At 43.8% G+C, this 20,406-nt stretch overlaps 1 protein-coding gene across 1 annotated transcript in view; it reads left to right on the plus strand.

Annotated features, from left to right (window-relative positions):
• The window catches only part of CNGA1 (cyclic nucleotide gated channel subunit alpha 1), a 337,250-nt gene that overhangs the window by 211,672 nt on the left and 105,172 nt on the right, over positions 1–20,406 (plus strand). The window contains exons 4-5 of the mRNA XM_078678224.1: positions 4,658–4,693; positions 4,797–5,000. Coding sequence (XP_078534350.1) covers positions 4,658–4,693; positions 4,797–5,000 — 240 coding nt within the window. The remainder of the gene's footprint in view (positions 1–4,657; positions 4,694–4,796; positions 5,001–20,406) is intronic.

Consider the following 20,406-nt stretch of genomic DNA (forward strand, 5'->3'; position numbering starts at 1 on the left):
CCAACCTCACCTGACTGCAGCAGTGACCAGAGGGAGCTGAATCTGGAGGGTGCTGCTCCTGAAAACGACTGCCGGTGAGTCCTGTGTGAAGAAAAGGGGTTGAATGAAGAGAGAGAAAGTAGTGCCTGCAGATAACCACGGCGGCCATCTTTGAGTCAGGCAACTTTTGGGACACCTTCCTTGTGCAAACTGTAGGCGGCCATTTTGAAGTCAGGCAAGCAGAGATAAGCAAGCATTGGTTGAAGCAAACAAACAAGCATTGGCAAGAAAAGATAAACAAGCATTGGCAAGAACAAATAAACAAGCATTGACGAGAGCAAAGAAACAAGCATTGGCGGAAAGAAACAAACAAGCATTAACCAGAGCAAATAAACAAGCATTGGCGAGAGCAAATGAACAAGCATTGGCGAGAAGAGACCAACAAGCATTGGCGAGAGCAAATAAACAAGTCTTGGCGAGAAGAGGCAAACAAGCATTGACGAGAGCCAATAAACAAGCCTTGGTGACTGTAACAAAATAAACATTAACACATGCAAACAAGCATTGGCGAATGCAAGTGAAGAACAATAAAGCGCTGAAAAGACAACGACAAATAAGCACAATACACACTGAAGTGACTGGGGACTTACACCAGGGTAAGGGGAACGCCCGAACAAACAAAGATGTCAAACGCGCCCAGCCTCACCGCGGAAGAGTCGGTAACCATCTACCACTAGCATGCGACTCGAAAGAGAAGGAGCCCTGTGTCTAGCACAGTGCGGCTGGCTGGTGGACATTTCGGAATGCAGGAAATCCAAGTTCTAGTCACTGGCGCATACGGTGGTGTTTGCAAGGATTAGTAACGCCCCAGCAGATGACCAGACCGAAGGCCTCGACTAAAGAGGATCAACTAAAATGACGAGAAGCCGAGTGAACAGCCCGCCCGAATACAATCAATCAGAATCCTCCTCTCATGGCGGGGGAAGGAGTAGCACAACGGCGCAACCCTTGCATCAAAGAACCACCCCCAGGAGTGCAGTATGATACTTGGAGTCTGTGTCTCGAACGGAACAAATGGCTGGCAACATTGGGTGACTTCCTGGACGCCAATGGTGAACAAAGAGAGAGAAAATGTCTAATGCTACTCCTCCATCTGGTGGGTCCTGAGGGCCGATGCCCAATCAGAACATTCTCCGAAAAAGACACAAAAATCTATGAAAGACTCCAAGAGAAGCTATCTGCCCATCTCTCCGCACAAGCAGATGTGGATCATGACCGCATCGTCTTCAACACAGCTCGGCAGGAACCAGGCGAACCATTGCCAACCTTCATCAGTCGGCTGCAAAACCTGGTACAAGGCTGCCATTTCAACACCTTCACGAATGAGGATGCAGTTCGACTCCGGATAATTGAAGGCTGCGCAAACCCCGCAACAATGCGCAAGATCCTGCGAGGGCATTGGTCGTTAGAAGAAACCATTAGGAAGGCTGAACTTGGAATGCACGTCAAGGCAAGAGACAGATCAAAGGACCTGGCTCTGGAGGCAAATTGTCAAGATGCCTGGACAGATGAAACTCAGAAGACAAACAAAACGAAAAGGAGAGAGAGGGAAAGCAGACCAGTGAAAAGACAAAGTGACAAGAGAAGTGACAAGGTGTACTCCGAGTCAACCAGTCAAAGGACAACCCCAAAGAGTTCTTCACACTCAAGGTGTCATTCAAAGTCTGATGAGGAGGGAGCGTCAAGTGAGACAGAGCGCACTCCTGGACAAGATGGCAACCTGCAGAAAACTCAGATAACAAACAAAACGAAAAGGAGAGAGAGGGAAAGCAGACCAGTGAAAAGACAAAGTGACAAGCGAAGTGACAAGGAGTACTCCGAGTCAACCAGTCAAAGGACAACCCCAAGGAGTTCTTCACCCTCAGGGTGTCATTCAAAGTCTGACGAGGAGGGAGCGTCAAGTGAGACAGATCGCACTCCTGGCCAAGATGGCAACCTGCACAACAGGAGGGTAAGGAAGACAAACTATAGAAGAAGAGGTCACAATGGTCAACACTGGAAATCGGCGCAGGAACACTCTTCGTCAAGTTGTGAAGATGAGTCCGAGGAAACATCCAGCAGGAGAACACACCACACCCGTATCATAGATGTCCGAACACCAAACAAAGGGGAAGAAGAAACAGGTCGCATAAGACGAACTGATCCTCCCCAACAACGAACAAGAAAAGACCAAACACAAAGAACAAGCACGTGGTTGTTGAACAACTTCTCAAATGAAACAACGTCAAAGACAAGTCGACGAAGGCGCCTGGAGAAGCGTCTTAAAGACAACCCTGAGTCAAAGAACAACGTGTCACGGCCTACTCATTGCAGAAATCCATTACCTGATACCCTCTCTAAGGAACGCTTTAAAAGGGGCATGGCCAGGAACTCCTCTGGTTCAGAGAGCGCGTCTGTCCGATCCTTTAAAAGGGGTATGGCCAGGAACTCCTCTGGCTCAGAGAGCGCGTCTGTCCGATCCTTTAAAAGGGGTATGGCCAGGAACTCCTCTGATTCAGAGAGCGCCTCTGTCCGATCCTGGAAGTCGACAAAAGACTTCTCTGAACCAGAAAGCACGTCTGTTCAATCCCGTGAGTCGACCGAGTCATGGTCCCGACAACAGACATGGCGTCAACCACTCGAACGCACCATGGAACCAAAGGACATCCTTCCCGTCAAGAGCAACATGTCACACACTAAGGTCTCTGAATACTCAGTCACTCCACAGGACAACTTGTCATGTCAGTCACAAGTATATCCAGACATAGATCAGACACCGTCACCCCTGAAGGGGTCCGCGAGGCTGACTCAAAGGACCTACAAAAAGAAAACAGAGACAGTGGACCTTAGTCACCGGATGGGAAGGGACCAGCCAGTCACTCCGCCAGGAAAGCCGGACGTGCCAGTAGAGAGAGATCATCAGATGAGAGAGAAACATGCCTATGCACAGATAGCTCACGAGTTCGCCAGACAACCCGAGGCCGCGAATGAGTTATCGAACCAAACCAAGACAGTCTCGCCAGATAGCATCGTACTGTCTGGCATACATGACCCTGAATTGGATGGCCGTGTTGCTCTCGACCGGACTAGACAAAAGGAAGTAAAAGTAGATGCGGCGAATGAGTTACCGAACCAAACCAAGACAGTCTCATCAGATAGCACCGTACTGTCTGGTATACATGACCCTGAATTGGAGGGCAGTGTTGCCCTCGACCGGACAAGACAAAAGGAAGTAAAAGTAGATGCGGGTGCTCGGAAGAGGACCAGAACATTATCCACTCATGAAAGAGATCGAGCATCTGAACCAACCGTAGTTACACCACCGGAAGGAAACATGAGGACTGGGGAATGTGAGAGTAAACAGTTCACACGCAACGTAGTCAAGGATACCCCGACTAAGACACCGGAAAGTTTGACCAAAGCTAGGTCCACCACTGATTCGACACTACTGATGCTTGAAGAACAGGCTGTCCGCCGCCCTGTGCGGCTGATTGACGAATTGCGAACATTGTGGAAATTAAGTTCATTTTGTTAAGAAAGGGGGAGATGTGAGATCATGGGATGTAGTCTAGTGGTTGGGGGTGGAGTGAGAGGGAGGAGCAGGAACGGGAGGAGCCAGGGACAGGAACTAGGTAGTCAGAGTAGGGACAGGGAAGACACTGGAAGTGTACAATAAAGCTCCAGTTAAACAGCAAGCAGTGTCTGTATTTCTTTGTAGCACGATGCTACATGTGGTAACCCTCATAAAAACATACCAAAACATATGATTGCAGCTACTGACATAGTGGACACTGTACTTTTGTGGTAAGTCCACATACTTCCGGAACAAATTGAGGGAATTATCAACCCCGAATGATCTCACAGGAAAAGAATATGATTTGTTTAGTAGTTAGACAATCTTCGAAGTGCATTGCATTTGCTACCCCTGAGCAAGCGTTCATTAAATCGCACTTAAGGTTGGTTGGTTTCAAAAATGTGTATTCCTTGTCCAACAGCACAAATTCATATATACTTGGACTTTAGTTCCTGGATATTGAGAAAAGAAGCATTATTTGCTCCTCTTATGGGGATGGTACCCTAATAATAATAGACTTTGGAAAAAACATACTTTTAACACAATCCCTATGGATTTCAACTTAGGAAATATAAGAGAAAAAATGCAAGTTCATACCGTTGGAGACATAAAGGGCAGGTGTCTCTGATTGGCCAGACACTGTAGACCAGAACATGCAAAACCAGTCTTAGTGTAAGTGCGAGCAACAAATAATTTGTAAGTCGTCAATGTATGTAAACAAGGAACTGTAGAAAATTACCTAAAAGGGAGAGAACTATACACATTCCCAATCACACATCACATATACATTTTTCCGTCTAAATCAAAAGATCTGTGACGTGTGACGGTCCCCCATTATATCATTAACATTTGCATACCCATAAGTTATGCATGAATGTTGATTCTGAGGCAAAATCCCTTTATAAATGGCTGAAGGGGAAGTGTGGTGAGTATATTGTAGAAGGAAATTCCAATTTGGAATACACCATGTGTATAGTGACATAGTGCTAGAATATACTTGTGCATATAGAAACGTTATGCTATTAACACATTGAATCGTATAACATGCATTGTTTCTCTTTATAGAGAGGAAAAAAAGAAAAAGAAGAAAGAAAAAAAGGGGTAAGGATGGCTATTTATTAAATTATTTGCCACTAGAATGGCCACAGTCACGGTAAAAAATGCCCTTTCTAGAGTATCTTTCATGATTGTTTGATTTTTTCAGTAAGGCTGAGAAAAAGGAAGAGAAGAAGGAAAAGAAAAAGGACAAAGATACGGAGAAGAAAAAGGACAAGGACAAAGATAAGAAGAAAGATAAAGAAAAGGTGGAGAAGAAGGAGAAAAATAAGGAGAAGGAAAAAGCAAAGGAGAAGGAAAAGGAGAAAGAGAAAGACAAAGACAAAGACAAAGACAAAGATAAGAAAGAAGAGTAAGTTTCGAGTAGTGAGGGGATGACCAAAAACTAAATATGCTTTTTTTTAACTTCATTTTTCCCATTTTTAAGTGTACAGGAACAAAATGATCAATACATTACAAAGCATATGATTATTAGCAATAAAGAGAGAGTGCGTTTCAAAAGTACTTGTAATCAACCATAGCATGTGATGGAATTGAGGAACATCTTGTGGGCAAATGGCAGTGATAATGCAGATATGAACAAAACATCAGAATATAATGTTATAAGTCAGTGTTACATATAAAGCCGGGGGTATCTCCGGCAGCGCAGTAATAACATTGATAACATGGGGAGACACACAATTTTTTTTTTTTAAATCAAAGGAAAGTATGCATATAAACACTTGTAATCAAGTATCACATCAGCCGACCCCTTCGGGGACAATACCACTCGCTGTTTGTGCCTGCTGATCGGCGTTTTCTTGGCAATGTAGGCCCTGTGCGGGCCCCAAATGTCCACCGGTCTGGACGCGTTAGGAATCTGGGTGAGGTATTCCTCACAATTAATGCTGCAGAAGGCCATGCTGCCAAGCCACGATTTCAGCGTTGGAGATCGTCTGCTACCCCATAACAAAGCAACTTCTCTCTTGGCTAACAGGAAGCCCATAGCAGCGAGTCGTCTGACAGACCAGGGGAAGTTGGCCAAATAGCCCAGCAATGCAGGAGTGGGAACGAGCTTCATGGCCAATATGTCACCCAGGGTATCATGTATCAAGGACCAAAAATCGTGTAGGTTGGGGCATGTCCAAGAGAGGTGAGCGAAGTCAGCAAAGGGAGCCCTGCATTTCGGACAGTGGTGAGGCCAATTAGGGTCCAATCTGTGTGAGCGTGATGGGGTATGGTATAGCCTGCAAAGGAATTTAAAATGAAGGAGTTTGTGACTGCTATTTAGGGAAACGTCTTTAGTTGCCCTACAGCATTGCTCCCATTGATCGTCAGTGATAGGTTTGCCCAGGTCCCCTTCCCACGCAGTGCGTATCCCAGAGACAGGAGTGGATTCACAACACAGCTTGTATAATTTAGAGACCAGATACGCCCCTGTGGGGTGTTGAACAAGTAGCGTCAGCGGAGGTGTTGGTTCCGGAGCCACCGGGAAGGTGGTGAACGAGGCCTGAAGCATAAATTGTAATCGTGTTAAGATAAAGGTGTCCATAAAAGAGCGCTCAGAAAATCGGGTGTCTTCTGATACAGAAAAGGCGTGGCCCTCAGGGAAGAGGTCGCCTATAGTATGGAGGTGGAACTTGTCTAGTGTGCGCTTGACCACTATCTGCCCCGTTATCGGGAACCAAGAGGGATTAGGCAAGGGCAGGGCTGGTGAATACAGCTGGGCGAGATCCAATAATCTGCGCAATCTGTCCCGAGCCCAACATGTGGTCGCGACTGTCTGTATATGATGAGGGTCACGAGGAAAACCGGTAGGCAGGATAGTGGAAAGGTGCCGAGGGAACACCAGATCCGCCTCTGGTTTCAAATATAGGATACGAGCGTCCGGATGGAACCAGGAGTGCGCGTAACAACATTGTGCTGTCAGGCAATATAAATAAAAATCCGGGCCCCCAAAGCCCCCTCTGGCATAAGGCAGGGTCAAAACCCGCAAACTAACCCGGGAAGTCTTATCCCCCCAAACAAGGCACAATAATAAAGAACGCAACTGCGTAAAAAAGGTTTTGGTGAGCGGGACAGTAATATTGTTAAAAAGGTACAAGAACCACGGGAGGACAATCATTTTAATTATGGCAACTCTTCCAGCCATGGATAATGGAAGACGTAACCATCTCTCTATCTGGGTCTCTAGTGAACTGATTGCACGACCATACTTCAGTCTAATCATGGTGGTGGTATCAAGGTGGATATGAATGCCTAGGTACTTGACCGCATCCTGGCACCATTCGAGGGGAAATGAGCAATTCCAAGCAGATGTACTGGAGTAAGCGGGAAAATAACTGACTTGTGCCAGTTGATGTTAAGACCAGAACATTTACCAAAGTGAGTTATTTCTGAAATAAGGGGTTCGAGATTAAGTTGGGGCATCCTGACCTATAGAATCGTGTCATCAGCATAGAGTGAGATTAAGAGAGGGCCGGGGCAAAATTGTAGTTCTCGATGTAAGTGCTTTTCCTGAAAATGGCGGACCAGGGGATCCATCCCCAGAATAAAAAGCAATGGGGATAGGGGGCAGCCCTGGCACGTGCCCCGAGACATGAAAAAAGGGCCAGTAATGGTGCCGTTCAGGCGCAGTCCAGCGGTAGGCTCAGTATACAGTAGAGCCACTGTGGCGACAAAACATTCCGGCATACCCATGCGTCTCATGAGGGACAAAAAGAATGGTCACTCAAGGGAATCAAATGCCTTCTCTACGTCATGAAGGACGGCAGCAGCAGAAGTGGCAGGGTCAATCCTATGTAAAACAGTAAACAGAGTTCTCAAATTAAAGGAAGTTGAACGATGAGGTACAAAGCCTGACTGCGCCGGGGAAATGATAGATTCCATCAATAAGGACAGGCGAATTGCAATGACCTTAGCTTATTTCGGGAGTCTACATACTGTTGACTTCGTCTGTAGAACTATAACAAGTCCTGAAGAAGTCTAATGTCCTCTACGGACTAGACAAAACACGTGTTGACTGTACAATTTCTTGTGAACAGAACTGGATTTCCTTTGAAGAACTTTGGAGAAATAAATTTGGACATTTCTAATTGATGATACTGACGAGTGTATATATTTTGAGTGCTTGGAAGATAATGTCTTTTGCTTGTCTTTCATAACCACCTGGCCTGGGGATATTGAGTTTGAGGACTATCGGAGAGTGGTCCGAAAGTGTACGTGGGAGTGTGAGTAGTCCACCCACCCATCCTGCAACTCTCGGGGAGAGTAGCCAGTAATCTATTCTGGTCCAAGTATTGTGAAACCCTGAATAGTGGATAAAGTCCGGGAGATGTGGGTGCAAATTGTTTACAATGTCTATTAAGGAGAAGTGAGTACATAAATCGAGAAGGACCTGTCGAGATCGGGGCTTAGCATCAGGAGCGGAGGAAGTGCTGTCTAACAGGATTCAACAACAGATTAAAATCGCCCCAATAATCAACAGTCCCCGGTCAAACGTGAGAAGGCGCACTTGTGGGTCATTAAAGAAAGAAGGGGAGTCCACATTAGGGCCATACACCCCGACAAGTGTGATCTTATGCCCCAAAAGGGTTCCAGTAACAATCAAAGTGCGACCCTCTACATCAGTCATGGTCTTGTGTAGTGCAAAGGGGACGCGTTAATGTATGAATATAGCAACCCCTCTGGAATACCTACTGTAATTGGAAAACAATCTATGGGAGCCCCAGTTTTTGGCAATGTGAGAATGGACGGATGAGGACAGGTGAGTCTCCTGCATAAATACAATGTCAATGTTGTGTCTAAGAATATAGTTAAGGACGTGTCTCCGCTTTTTAGTGTTATTTAAACTTCTAACGTTCCAAGACATCAAGGAGAGCCCAGAAGGACTGGGCTGCAGTCCTAGCTTAACCATCGAAGAAACCAAATCAAAACTGAGCCATGATGCACGCACCTCCACCGCCGCCAGAGGACAAAATAATCAATGATACAAGAACAACAAAGAAGTTACAGGTGGTGCAGAATATGGCAGTTCGTCTTCTTTTTAATTTGCCTGCCAGATCATCGGCCTCTATCCATCTGCGCACACTGCACTGGTTGCGCATAGAGAGCCGAGTAAAATTTAAAGCTCTGTGCATAATGCACCATATTAAAATGGGTAAATCTCCAAAATATCTGTCCTCTTTAGTGCAGCATTATGCTCCTGCTCGCACGTTAAGATCCTCTACACAAAATAAATTCCATGTCCCTCGGGTCAAGAGAGCTAAAATGGGCGGCCGCTCATTCGCTCTACTTGCTCCTTCCCTATGGAATGAGATGCCTCAAACCTTGCGATCAGAAACCTGTTATCTGAGATTCCGTAAAGGAATCAAGACTTGGCTTTTTAACATTTAATATGTGTGTGCATTCCCTCTAAAAACCTAACTTACTAGTTGTTTGCTTTAGCGCCGGGGAACCTTCGGGTAGCTGCGCGCTTAATAAATGTAATTATAATAATAATAATAATAATAATAACAAGCAATGAAGCTGAGCAAACACCCCACCCCCACCCACCACCCAGCCTCTCATTAACCCCCAAGAGGCAAACCCCAATTATCATGACAAAGTACGAGTGCAGTGCACACGTTACCAACACAGTAGGAAAAAAGTAAGCATTCCGCAAAAGAACCATACCAATCAGAAAACAGATGATATTTACCATAGGGTATGGCAACGCCACGGCGGTCAGGCATACTATAAAAACATGTTGTAAGTGAATAGGAGAGAAATGAGGACATTCAACACAGCAGAACATAGTGATAAGTAGCAATAGTCAGTCAACCAGTAACAGGTTCTGAAAAGAGGTGGACACTGTTCTGCGAACCCCCTTGAGACCGGGAGCCCGATCTCGGCAAGGCAGTCGCCCTAGAACCATTGATCTTATACTCCTGGCAAAATTCCTGCACCTCCGTGGGGGAATCAATGATGTGAAACCTGCCCGCCATATCAACTCTCAACCTTGCAGGATAGAGCATGCCGTATGTAAGACCAAGATTTCTCAAGGTAGCCTTTCACACAATTGTATTTATGCCTTGCCTCCTGGACCATAATGGTGAAGTCTGGAAAAAAAAACAATTTGTTACCCTGCCATTGAATATCACCCAGGTCTCGGGCCGAACGGAGAGAAGCATCTCTATCGCCAAAGGTCATGAGTCTGGCAATGATAGGACGTGGTGGAAGACCAGGCCGAGGACGGGGACCCAGTGATCTATGGGCGCGCTCCACCACAAAGCACTGGGTGAACGTGTCTCTGCCGAACAGCTCAATCAGCAATTTTTCCGCAAAGATGTCCATACGCCCAGTGGATGTCGTCTCCGCAACACCAATGATTCAAATGTTATTCCGACGGCTGCAGGACTCTAGGTCTTCATTCTTGATGGCATCGTCTTTGAGGATCTTCTCTACCCTCTCCAGCCGTTTCAAAAAGGCGCTATCTTCAATATCCGAGATTCTTGCCTCAACCACATCTAGACGCCGGTCATGTACCTGCACTTTGGACCCCATCTCCGCCAGCTTTTTGTCAAGGCTGTCAAATCGGCTATCGAGCGACTTGAAACTGGCCTTCATCTCGCTCAACATAGCCGTAGCGAGAGAGGCCGCACCATCTGAGTCGTTTGAGTCCATAGTCCCAGTGGATGTACCAGAGGGTACCTCTGAAGTGGAACCGGGAGTTTTGTCGAAGCTCAGCTTGCATTGGCTAGGGTCCCTCTTCCCCATGTCGCTTTTCAAAAGAGGCGGAGTGACGCTAGAGTGTCAAGGCCACAGCCGGGAAGAGACCCAGTGGCGTAGTGAAGCAGGCCCCGCGTAGGAGAACGAAACCACCCAGAGAGAGGGCTGCTAGATGGAAACCTGGCCAACGGCAGCAACGGGGCAGGCGTGGTGATGTCGAGCAAAAGACAACAGGCAGTCCCCAACACCAGTGGAGTTACTGAAAAATCACCACCGAAATAACGGCGGGGCCCAGGAGAAGCGCAGATGGAAATGGAGGCGGTTTATAGAATGACCACCTCCAAATTCTGGGCAGAAGATCTTTTGAGTGCTGGCAGAGCTAAGCAGGTATGGTGCAGTCGGGACCCAAGGAAAAATAGTTGGTGGAGGCCACCTGCACGTGTTATCGAGCCCTCTGTGATGGCTGGTGGGGGAAAGCTCAGGCATTCAGGTCGGCAGGCAGTATCAGATATATGAGGCCCGGAGACAGGGCGGAGGCAGCTCTTATCTTGTGCCCAATTGTGGCCCCCAGGACAGGCAGGTCTTCTTATATGCAGGCGAGGTGCACTCGGGGGAGCCGCTGGGTGGAGGGAGAGTCCCCTCGTCCGGTAGGGCCCATCGCCACCACCGCACCCAATCGAGCCGCTCTGGCCTCCGTTCTAACCCGCCTCGCCTCGCGCCACAGTCCAAAATCCAGGCCCCGGCGCGGGAGCGCACAACAGGCCGATAAGTCCCCGAGCGCGCTCCGCTGACTGGTACCACACAGGGAGCTGCAGCGGGAGGGGCGGGGGGAGAACTACAACGGGCCGCAGGGAGAGCGCACAGGGCAGCGCGGGCCCCCACCAAGGCAGCATTCATCGCAATGCATGAACCAGCTGGATCGTCACAGGAAAGGGCCGCAAGGCCGCACGCTCCCCCGGCCTCAGATCGTTCAGCGCCAGGTCAACGCTCTGCCGCCAGCATCCCGCGGGGCTCCAGTCTGCTGCGTCAGGTGTCCGGGGCAAATGGAAGGCGTCTGCTGTGAAAAGGATGGCACTACATCATAGATTAATGGAGTTATTAAAGCCCGACCGGCGGAGCTTCAAGCAGAGGCAGCCATCTTGGTCGCCTCCGTGGCCATACACCCCCCAAAAAAAATATATGCTTTATATGTTTGATTGAGAAAGTTATTGTCTTATGATTTAGAAATGTTTTATGAAACTTTTCAGTGCTAGATTGAAATGTTCTTTCCTGAAAGAATGACTTGACTGCAGAGCACGTCGAAAATAAGTAATATTATGTTGTGCTGCATTTCTCATGTAAAACAAAATTCCTCATGCAATGATAAAAAGTGAGAACAATCTTACTAAAGTTGATGAAATTCCCAAAGCCTTTCCCACTACCCCACCACAAAGTCATAAGTCAATTTGAATGTTAAAAAATAATTGCTGCCGTTATTTTATAAACCTGCAGCAAACCTATAAAAAACATTAAAATAATCTGTCATTATTTAAACTTTATAATAGCAAGCATAATTCTATCCAAAAGCCTATATTAAGCAGCCAATCAAATTCGTTTTAAAAATAAATCTCCTAAATATGCTTTAGAACCTTTAAATAAATGAACTAGTGAGAAACCAGTAACAAAATGAACTTCTATGATTGTTTACCACGCAACTCAGAATTCTTAAAAAGTCATAAACACGTTTCAACTCATTCTAGGATTGGATGGACATTTTCCTAGTCTATCCGCTCTCCAAAAGATTGGAACGGTGAGGCAAGTAAGTTGATTTACAGCAGTTCCATCACAGCAGCATCATGCCCCTCAACAAAGGTATATCATATTAATCAGTACTTCACATCCCCACAAAGGCACCCGCATCATTCTCCACAAAAAAAAGTTACTGAAGGCCTCTGCTTTTCAATGTAAACACATAGGCCCAGCTTACAAGATAACTGGTCTAAAAGAGGCAAATCCTTCCCTAATGTTTTGGCCACAGCTTTGAAATTAATTGGGCCTGTTTCACCGATCGATCTGTGCATGGTGTTGCCATAAAAGAAGATTGATTACCACATTTTTCAAATAAATTAGTGTCATTCAGTCACTGTGCTATGTTGGCTGCTACCATCTTGGTCCTGATGATGACCCCTTTTATAATTGTGTGGGGTCGAAACGTTGACTTTTTACTTTTGGATTATATTGATGATATATATTTGCACACAGTGAACTCTAATTTTGAGTCTTGATCTTTAAACCTTGCTTAATATCAGCCCCTAAATGGTATATGTTGTAAATAAGCACTTGTGCCCTTCATTCACGAATCTCACTTTGCACTGGACTGTTTTTTGGCTCATCTACAATATGAATTTTTTACTAAGGCTTTGCCATATTGAATAATTGTATATTTAATAAATTGTTATTGTACAGTGTACTGATACTAATTGCACGTGATTGCACAGTCCTCATTGGCCTAGAGAAGACAGGCTGTTTCCTCTTTCCAAGGGGATTACTGTTTTGCATAATAGACCGTTCTCAAAAGGGTCGGTGTTTCCCCTGCACATGTTGCAATAAATACCAAAATCTAAAAACTATTCCCCAGAAACTAGTACTGGGTGTTGTTTATTGTATCCCATAAATAATGTTAACAAGGGTATCATTATTTATCAGGTGCAATAAAAAGCACCTGAATTCCAAAAAACGTGGACTCTGGCCATTGTCTCTGGAACCTCTTCCACTTGAGAGCCATGGCCTTACCAAATATCTTTTGTCTGTTGAAGAATCTCAAAACATATTATTTATATGTAACTTTCTGAAAGTAAACATATTTGTCGGAAATAGAGCTAAGAAGTATTATCATAGAAACATTATAGGACCAACACCAGAAGATTCACCCCAGCCAAAATTTACTTCTCTTGACTGCATCACAACAATACCTGTAATCTTTGTTTTGACGTCTATGACTTATTCATGAAAATCCCACAGATTCAAGCCATATGCTGAAAATATTGAGTTGCCTGGATAAAAACTTTCATCACACCCTGGTGTGGAATGTTACAAATCATATCCGGCTGCCTTCCCGCTACCAGTGTCTCACTACCTTGTCCAAGCTAAAGTCAGAAAGGCGCACCCGCCTGAATGCTCACTTTTTTCCACCGATGGTTATGACTACTCCTCGCCCAGGCTCTCTCCTCTCTGCCGCTACCAGCAGGGGCGGGTGGTGACATTTGAAAGTGGCGGGGCGTAAAATGATAATCATACTGCACCGTAGCGAGCGAGCGCATCGGGTGAGCCCGAACCCCCTAAGGATGGTTCGGGGGGATTTCCCCCGAGAAAATTTTGAAAAAAGCGTGGACAAATGGTGCATTTTCAAGCAAATTTGAGAAAGCAGGAAGGTTAATAAAGCAATTGTGATAGTGCAGTTATTACATTAATAGATGTAATAACATAGGTAGCTGCTTATTCAGTATAACCACAGAGCTTCATACATTTCGTCCTATTACGCTGCTGAATTCAGACTATAAGACTTTCATGAACATCTCAGCTCTAAGAGTAGAAGAAGTTGCACAGCAGTTGGGAACCTTCTCTTGCAGGTCAGTGCAAAACATGTTTGTTACACTCTCTCTTCTTCCTGCCACGGAGCTTTCTCCATGCTCCTGACAACAATAACCACAGCTGCCACCATGGTAAGAAGAACTAGACAGCAAAAGCTCAAAGCTCTAATTAAGGCAGTGATCGTATATGCCACCATGACTTTTACCGTAACCAAAACTGGGTCTAGGCTCACGGGCAATAAGGACAAGCCTCACTATAAACTATAAACCAAAACAAGCACCAGTATTGCCTAATAAATTGAAGGGGGCCTGAAATGTGCCACACAACTTACTCAAGAGATCAGTAAGTGTTTGGAACCATTATTTATTCCAGAATTAATCAATGATTTTTATTTTCAATTTATATCAAAACCATCATAGAACACTATTCACATATTTATATACATCATTATTTACACTCCACATAACATACGACAATTTTCATACTTGGTACCATTTTCAACCATACATACACAGCCTCACATACATGAAAAACAATTTTTTTGACATCAATTATAACATAACAAATCACCCAAAAATTTGATTCAAAGAAAAACAACACAGGAAATCAAGTAAAACATTTAGAAAATTAATTGTTGTTTCTAGAAAATGTCCTCGTGTTGTATAACACGGTCTACGCGTTTCGAAAACCCTATGGATTTACGGGGTTTTCTCATCAGGACCACGTAGCTGTGAATTGAAAAGAAGAAAAAACACGGTCAGTCTAAAGAGACGACCTCCAGTGAATCACTTGGCCACTCTAAAGAAAAAGTAAACTAATCATACCTCGAGGTGCTTGTATTCATCTACCTTGGGGGATTCTGAAATAGAATGCAAAACCCAGACTTAAACAGTGTACTAGATGCTCAACAGGACCGCTAGGGCGTACATATGCACTGTGGACAAATTAATAACCAGGCATGTACTCACATTCATCCAAAAGTGCCGTGCTGCAAAATGGAGTGTGTAATCTGTGTGATACAAACACGGGTGTTAGTCCTGGACTTCGAGACCAGCACGTCAATAGATCAGTGATACAATGGGAGGTTGAGGACTTACTTATTGAATTCTTAAAGTTGCCGCGTGTGGGGGGGGTGGGTTTCTTCCGTCTGAGAGCGGAATCCGGCCCTGTGTGTTGAGAGACAACAGGGGGGGGCTTTTTTTAACAAAACGTATGGAAAAATTTGGATTTTGGCGCCCATCTTGCCCATGCCTTAGTTGTGCCACGTTTTGTCGTTTCTTACCCGTGTTTAATGAAATATATCCACAACCGCGCTCATGCCGATTAGTGCCGGCGTGCGTCCTCGACCTTCTTTGGTGAGAGCCGCCTGTGTTGTGACTCGGGTATCCAATCTCGTAATATCCCCAGGTCCTTCCTGTTGCTAAGGATTGTGGGGTATGTAGTTTATTCGGTGAAAATAAACCAAGTTGTGGCTTGTTTAAAGTCATGATTGCCTATTAGAAGCTCGTTTCTGGAACCTTTTTAAACGAGTTTAATGAGAAGCTCTTGAGCGCTTCGGGTGGACAATTTATTTTAAACGCATTTGATAAAAGTTCTTGAGTGCGTTGGATGGGTATGAGTTTAAAAATAGTGGCACTGGAGTGTGACCAATCCAAGATTGAAATGAAGTGATCCATTGGGTGAGATGTTGTTGGTGCATATTGGTACCTTGAGTCCGACATGTTCATTATACCTCTAGGGTGACTGTGCACGCACCCAGCAGCCTAGTGTGTAATATATAGTCTCATAAACGGTAAAGTTCCGACAGGTCGTTGAGGCCTCCCATTATAGTATTGAATTTGATGATTAACATAGCCTCGTTGCGGGCTAGTTTATTTTCAATGTCCCCGCCTCTCTGATCCTTTTCAATCTTGGCGATCACCGTCCATCTCAAGTCGTCCACTGTATGTTTTTCCATATGCCAGTGGTTGACCAGTGGAGCTGTAATCACATTCTTTTTGATTCGTGATTTGTGTTGCGTAATGCGGCATCTTACTTCTTGGCTAGTTTTACCAATATAAAGTTTATTGCAAGGACATCTCACTCCGTAGATGACATATCGGGATTTACAATTCGTAAATTTCTCATGTTTCCAAAACACATCTCCATGTTGAAACAATGTCCCTTCTTCCGTGCTGTCACAGCAAATGCACGATCCGCATTTGTGATGTCCTTTGACAGGTGGCAAACCTACATAGGTGCCAACTGTCAATTGTTCCTTCTTTTTTAGTGCTGCTCTTACTAGATGGTTGCCCACACTTTGGTCCTTTTTATATGCAAAAAGTGGTTTTTGTTTTAAGGAGTCATCAATTTTCTCAATGAGATGCCAGTTTTGAAGTATATTCTTTTTCAATTGATTGGAGTTGGGGCAAAAAGTCGAGACGCACACTATTCGATTAAGTGGTGTTTTTTCTCTTTTTTCTAGGAGAGTTTCTCTGGGAACCCACCAAGCTCTCTTCATTGACCTTTTTAACAATTTCTTCGGATATCCTCTTGCTAGTAAGTTCTCCGTAAGGTTGTTGGCATGAAAAAAATATTCATCCTTTTGATGACAATTTCTTTTAATTCGAAGGTATTGCCCGAAAGGGAGGTTTTCCCTCAGGTTGCGTGGGTGGTTGCTCTTAAAATGGAGGGCTTTGTTCCGGTCTGTTTGCTTCTTATAGAGGGTGGTAATCAGACCCTTCTCTGTTGGTTGGACCTCTACATCTAGAAAAGGCATCCTTATTTTAGAATGATTCATGCTGAATTTTATTTCTTGCGTTCTGGAATTCAACCACTCGTGAAAATGTTTTAAATCTTCCTCACTTCCTCTCCAAGTCATAAACACATCATCGATGTAGCGACTCCAACTTGTAATTTGTTCTGAAAAAGGATTGTTGTGGTATATGAATTTCTCTTCGTAGAGTGCCATAAATAATACAACCAGCTCTGGAGCAAACGGACACCCCATCGCTACTCCACTGGTTTGAAAAAAGAATTCTCCATTAAAATTAAAATAGTTGTTCTTCAATGCAAATGAGGCCAATTCTATAATGAAATCTGTGGGAACTCTCATTGGTCTTTCTCTTTCTTCCAAAAATATCTGGATGGCATCTAGGCCATCATTTTGGGGGATTTGAGTGTAAAGTGTAGTTACGTCTAAGGTGACTAGTAAGTCCTGATTTTCTTCAAAAGATATTGTGGGTAGTTTCGAGATAAAGTCTGTCGTATCTCGTAAGTATGATTTTACTTTGGTAAGCATTGGTTTTAAGAAGAAGTCTACAAATTTAGAAATCGGTTCTAGTAACGACTCACAGCCGGAGACAATTGGTCTTCCAGGAGGTGTGTTGGCGTCTTTGTGTATTTTAGGCAATACATAAAAAAGAGGTATTCTTGGATTGGTGCATTTAAGGTATTCATACTCTTTGTTGCCGATGACTCCATTGTCTAATCCTCTTTCCAGGATTGAAAATAGCTGTGATTGCAATTCTCTAGTGGGATCACTCGGAATTTTCCTGTAACATCTAGCATTGTTTAGTTGACTCATCACCTCCGAGGTGTATTTTACCGTGTCCCAAATCACAATGGACCCGCCTTTGTCCGCTTGTTTTATTGTGACTGTTGTGTCCCCTTTGAGATTTTCTAAGGCCGTTCTTTCCAATGATGAAATATTGAATTTTGTCCATTTCCTTTGTTGTTCCATTTTTGTGATTGACGAAAGAATTGTTCTTTCAAAAGTTGTAATTTCCTTTGCCACTTTGTTTGCTGGTGGGCAGAAGAGGGATTTTTTCTTTAAACCTGTAGTTTCAGTTGGTGGATTATAAGTATTTTGTGAAAAGAAGGATTTTAACTTCAGTTTTCTGCAAAATTCGAGGAACTCAGTCTTTAATCTTACAAAATTGGTATGTCTGGTGGGGACAAATGAAAGTCCTTTTTCCAATATACTTGTTTCAGCCTGGGTCAAAATTTTGTTTGACAAGTTAAAAATAGGTGATACTACCAATTTTTGTAGTTTTGTCGCCGTGTTGACATCTCCCACGGTTGGTTGTATCTGGGCCGGCCCCGTGGTTGTTGTTGGCCTCTCCCTAAAAAAGACGCAGGGGCTGTGGACGGACCGGCCTGTTGTTGGAAGGATCCTCTTTTATTTATATTCCTCCTCTGATTATTCCCTTCGTTGTCGCTACCACCCGAGGATGATGAAGTATCCGAAAACGTAATGAATTTACTATTTGATCTTCCTTGGTTGTCTCCCAAATATTTCCTTGAGTCAACTCTTGTGTAAAAATCAGCTTGTAGGTACGGATACACCTTTTCTAGGTTGAAGTTTTTTTTGTCCTTTTGAAACTGATTCTCCTTTTGATTTATAGTAAAATCCTTAAATTCAAGTATCTCTTTTTCAACTTTCTCAAGTAGTGCTTTTGCATCTGTAAAGAGTTGATTTTGTTCAATTTCGTTTTCCAAGGTATTTATTTCTTCCAGTTGTTGTATGGAGATTCTTTGAGCTGTTTCGACGGTTAGAACCATAAGGTCCCGGCTGCATTTATTTTCAATAAAACTATAACCCTTTTTGTAGATAGGGTCTTCTGTGAATATGACTGGAATGTTTTTGATTTGCAGTCCTCCTGGGATTGTGCCAGCTTTTAAATGTTGGAGCAAAAAATGACCATGTAGGTCCGTTCTGATTTGCTTCTTTTTCAATCTAAGTAGTTTATTAGTTTCATTTTGGTTTCTTGCTGAAGTGCTTAAAGTGGTGGACGTGAACACTGGTGGTGTCTCTAATAATTTCCTAATATGATCCTCACTGTAAGCAAATGTTTGGTTCTCTGACATTCTACAATCACTCACACACTCAGACTACTACTCAAGGTATCAACAACCAAAAACCACCCTCTAATTCCTGCTAACGTTCATATACTCCCATCCGGGGTTAGAAGAAAAGACCTCGCAGAAAACTTTCTGCTAAAGTACCGTAACCAAAACTGGGTCTAGGCTCACGGGCAATAAGGACAAGCCTCACTATAAACTATAAACCAAAACAAGCACCAGTATTGCCTAATAAATTGAAGGGGGCCTGAAATGTGCCACACAACTTACTCAAGAGATCAGTAAGTGTTTGGAACCATTATTTATTCCAGAATGAATCAATGATTTTTATTTTCAATTTATATCAAAACCATCATAGAACACTATTCACATATTTATATACATCATTATTTACACTCCACATAACATACGACAATTTTCATACTTGGTACCATTTTCAACCATACATACACAGCCTCACATACATGAAAAACAATTTTTTTGACATCAATTATAACATAACAAATCACCCAAAAATTTGATTCAAAGAAAAACAACACAGGAAATCAAGTAAAACATTTAGAAAATTAATTGTTGTTTCTAGAAAATGTCCTCGTGTTGTATAACACGGTCTACGCGTTTCGAAAACCCTATGGATTTACGGGGTTTTCTCATCAGGACCACGTAGCTGTGAATTGAAAAGAAGAAAAAACACGGTCAGTCTAAAGAGACGACCTCCAGTGAATCACTTGGCCACTCTAAAGAAAAAGTAAACTAATCATACCTCGAGGTGCTTGTATTCATCTACCTCGGGGATTCTGAAATAGAATGCAAAACCCAGACTTAAACAGTGTACTAGATGCTCAACAGGACCGCTAGGGCGTACATATGCACTGTGGACAAATTAATAACCAGGCATGTACTCACATTCATCCAAAAGTGCCGCGCTGCAAAATGGAGTGTGTAATCTGTGTGATACAAACACGGGTGTTAGTCCTGGACTTCGAGACCAGCGCGTCAATAGATCAGTGATACAATGGGAGGTTGAGGACTTACTTATTGAATTCTTAAAGTTGGCGGGTCCATTGTGATTTGGGACACGGTAAAATACACCTCGGAGGTGATGAGTCAACTAAACAATGCTAGATATTACAGGAAAATTCCGAGTGATCCCACTAGAGAATTGCAATCACAGCTATTTTCAATCCTGGAAAGAGGATTAGACAATGGAGTCATCGGCAAAAAAGAGTATGAATACCTTAAATGCACCAATCCAAGAATACCTCTTTTTTATGTATTGCCTAAAATACACAAAGACGCCAACACACCTCCTGGAAGACCAATTGTCTCCGGCTGTGAGTCGTTACTAGAACCGATTTCTAAATTTGTAGACTTCTTCTTAAAACCAATGCTTACCAAAGTAAAATCATACTTACGAGATACGACAGACTTTATCTCGAAACTACCCACAATATCTTTTGAAGAAAATCAGGACTTACTAGTCACCTTAGACGTAACTGCACTTTACCCTCAAATCCCCCAAAATGATGGCCTAGATGCCATCCAGATATTTTTGCAAGAAAGAGAAAGACCAATGAGAGTTCCCACAGATTTCATTATAGAATTGGCCTCATTTGCATTGAAGAACAACTATTTTAATTTTAATGGAGAATTCTTTT

Source organism: Lissotriton helveticus, chromosome 2_2, assembly GCF_964261635.1.
Source record: "Lissotriton helveticus chromosome 2_2, aLisHel1.1, whole genome shotgun sequence".
NCBI lineage: Eukaryota > Metazoa > Chordata > Amphibia > Caudata > Salamandridae > Lissotriton > Lissotriton helveticus.